This window comes from Thamnophis elegans, chromosome 12 (assembly GCF_009769535.1).
Source record: "Thamnophis elegans isolate rThaEle1 chromosome 12, rThaEle1.pri, whole genome shotgun sequence".
Classification (NCBI taxonomy): Eukaryota; Metazoa; Chordata; class Lepidosauria; order Squamata; family Colubridae; genus Thamnophis; species Thamnophis elegans.
In genome coordinates, this window is record NC_045552.1 from 41,917,474 (window position 1) to 41,921,115 (window position 3,642).

Genomic DNA, 3,642 nt, shown 5'->3' on the forward strand with positions numbered 1-3,642 from the left:
AATGTACAATACCAACAGGTGGTTCTTCCAAGTAAACACAAGGCAAGAGAATTACAGGCAAACACAAGCAGTTTGTTTCATTTCAGCAGACAAGCCAAGAAAGACTGCTTGTTTACTTCTCAGAGCAGCAGACTCAGATCTGTATAAGCTCCCATTGGCTGACCTTGTTCCCATGTCTCTCCCAGTCATGAATATTTTAACACTTTCTCCCTGGGAAAGCTTTGTATTTCTCTGAGTCCCATCCACTGCTTCTCCAATTGCACATTCCATCACAAAAACATATCTCTTAAACTGTCTACCTGGCTAAGGAAGGAACAAAACGAGCACATGAACTTCATGCGGCAAATGTTTGGGGATACTAAGTGCTTCTTGGAGAATGTAGATCAGGACTTTTTATTCCCTAAATGGGAGCTTTGACCTAGTTGGGATGACTATGGGTTGCCAGAAATACTTTTGACTGGGATAATGACTAACTGGATTAAAGTGCATTGTGGAACAGAGCCTATTATCACTAGGCATGAAGTTGATTCAAAGGAAGCTTAAGCCTGGCAAAGTACGCCTGCTATTATGCTACCAGCTTTTGAAATTATCCTAGTTAAGATGGAATTTAGAAAATGCAGAATGATCCCAATAGCAAATAAATAGGGAAAACATCTGGAGGTATTTACACATATGCAAATTAATTTACAGAATAAGTAGGTCAAAAAAGGAAAGTCTAGGAGCTGAAAACTCTAAACGATGATTCTAAAAGAGGAAACCTGTTGTGTTACAACATTATGGGGGCTTCCTTGCTGGAATGCCAATTTAGTTATTAGGAGAGCTGGTTCATTGGTCATTATCTGGCCAGGAAAATGAGACTGGCTGTTAAATTCTACTGCACCAGGAAGCACACGTAGCTCAAAGAATCAAAGGGAGTTATTGTAAAGTCAAGGCTAACTGTGCAACATGCCTAGAAAAGAGAGCTGCAACATATATGGTCTCCAAAATTAACCATGCAAACCTGTATGGTGTGATTTTAAAAAAAATATGCCTAGTTCCTTGCACAGTATGAAATAAAAGCTTGAGGAACTACAACCATGTTGTTAAGGATATTGCCTAAACTTCACAAAGGAATTGATTTTTTAAAAAAATGCTTGCAACTCTCATTTCTAACTGGTTAACTATTCCAAACGTGCTTCTTCAAGAGGCAACTGAAGATTCTGTTTTTTGTTTGAAGATGTTTTGTTTCTCATCAGTGGTGGGATTCAAATAATTTAACAACCGGTTCTCTGCCCTAATGACTATCTTGGTAGGTGGGGCTCGGTGGTCATGTGACTGGGTGGGTGTGGCCAACTCAAGGTCACTCAGGTCGATGGGCGCTTCGCCTTAGCTGTTACAATGTAATAAGGGTTAACCGGAGAGGGAGTTTCTGTAAGCAGGTCAGTAAAGATTAGGCTAGAAACAACACTAGAATTTTTCCTTCCTGCCTTCCTTACAGGATTAGCCCTGTAAAGTGAAAAAAAACAAAAGGAGATTTCTTCCAACGATCGGTTTTCTGGACTACTTAGAAAGTTACCAACCGGTTCTCCTGAACTGGCTGAATCCCACCACTGTTTCTCATCCAAGAAGCTTCTTCAGCTCTGGTTGGATGGTGGTTGGATGGTGGGGAATATAAATATTTGTTTATACTCAAGGAGTATAAATCCTTCCATTCCCCACCATCCAGCCAGAGCCGAAAAAGGTTCTTGGATGAGAAGCAAAACAACAGAAACCAAAAACTCCAGTTGCCTCTTGAAAAAGCACCTTTGGGACAACCATGACCTGGATAACTGAGAATCTCCATAGACATGAAGTTAACTGTATTCATTTAAAAAACCCACACCTTTCTCACAATGCCTTAACCTTCCAAGAGAACTGGCAAACTAATAATGTGGTAAATAAAGTCAGTTGTTCATTCTTCTGTGACTTTTTGGTAGCAATATCTTCCTAGAGCATAAGTAAGACTGAACTTAGTGGAATTTAATTCTGACACATTTGTTGTACCCTCTTTAAGACTCAAGGATCATGCTTCCTTTTCATCGGACTCATGGAATTTGTAAGGAACTCCAGGTGGGAGCATTTACCACCAACCATGTCCAAGGAAGGCATAACTGCTGGAGGCATAATGCATGTCAACACTGCCCGTCAAGAGGTGCCGAAAATGGCACTTATTCAGGATAGATTTGCTCATAGAATTCATGAAACTGCCAAAGCCTTGGACAAACATCAAGCCCATCTTTGCATTCTTGCATTCAATTGTGATGAACCTATTTATGTAAAGCTGGTTGAAGCTCTTTGCGCTGAACATCAAATCAATCTGATAAAAGTTGATGATAACAAGAAGCTTGGTGAGTGTGTAGGTCTCTGCAAGATCGATAGAGAAGGAAAGCCTCATAAAGTTGTGGGTTGCTGTTGTGTGGTTGTTAAAGACTATGGCAAAGAATCTCAGGCCAAAAATGTCATCAAAGAATACTTCAAGTGCAAGAAATGAACAAATAAAATACATTTGAACTGAAAAAATAAACTCAAGGATCTTTCTTACTTGATAAGCCACCTGGGAAATCCTGATTTTTATATAAAGTATCAGATCAGCAAGTCTCCTTGAAAGTAGCAAGATTTTGTTATATTACCTGTAAAATTAGGCGTGGCTAACTTTACTGAGTGACTACACAACTGATACTGTTCAGCTGCTTAGACACAATCTGCCCCACATGCTTTGGCTGTTACAATTAATGGGATTTGCTTACTTATAGTCATTTTCCCATACATCTATATGTAGGCAGGACATAATTTTACAGATTTCTCTCCAGTTACCTTATTACGCTGATGTGCAGATCAAGCTCTTTAATTCCAGTGTGGGAGTAACTTCCTTATGACTGATTTATCACATGCAGATTGGATAGTAACAAAAACATGCTGATGTTTATCACTCTTTCTTTGTATGTATGATAAACCCTACTGCTTGCCTGAACATTAATTCTGAAATTGCTATCTAGAATTTAGTAGAAATGGGCACTTGGTTATTACACCTATTCATTTACCAAATGCCAAAGTATCTGTTTTACTATCCTAAAAGTAACATAGGTTTATAATCCATTTAGATATTTTTTGGGCTTTTTAAAAAAGTGAAATTTGGTCCATTTTCATGAATATGATGGAAAGAATTATAGAATCATAAGACTGGAAGGGGCTTTGGAGGTCTTCTAGTCTAACCTCCTGTCCAAGTCAGGAATTCTTATTCCATCTTGGGCAAATGGCTGTCCAATTTTTCTTGTAAACCTCCAGCGATGGAAAACCAGTGGCGAAGTTGAATGTAAGAGAAAGAACATTGGAAAGATTCTCTCATCCAAAGAGAATATTTCAAAGTTTTGCTTTTCATGTTGGAGCTCCATGAAATGGACTTAACTGTGAAAAGTACATTATGTGTTTTACTTATTAGTTACTACAAATTTGTTCAGTTCAATTGAATTAGTTGCTAATGTTTAACTCAATAACTATGTAGAGGAGGAGATCTTGGAGACTTAGCAAAGCATGAGCTCAAACTGGGAAAACAAGTATTGGAGCATCCACAACTTCATGTTCCACTAATTAATTGTTCTAATTAACTGTCAAAAAATTTCTCCT

The 3,642-nt window shown here is 38.4% G+C and overlaps 1 protein-coding gene across 1 annotated transcript; it reads left to right on the forward strand.

Moving 5' to 3' along the window:
• The first annotated feature begins 2,110 nt into the window (after positions 1 to 2,110).
• Positions 2,111 to 2,532, forward strand: LOC116516170 (40S ribosomal protein S12-like). The gene has a single exon (XM_032228581.1). The coding sequence runs from the start codon at positions 2,111 to 2,113 to the stop codon at positions 2,507 to 2,509; it is 399 nt and encodes a 132-aa protein (XP_032084472.1). The 3' UTR covers positions 2,510 to 2,532.
• Positions 2,533 to 3,642: the final 1,110 nt, after the last annotated feature.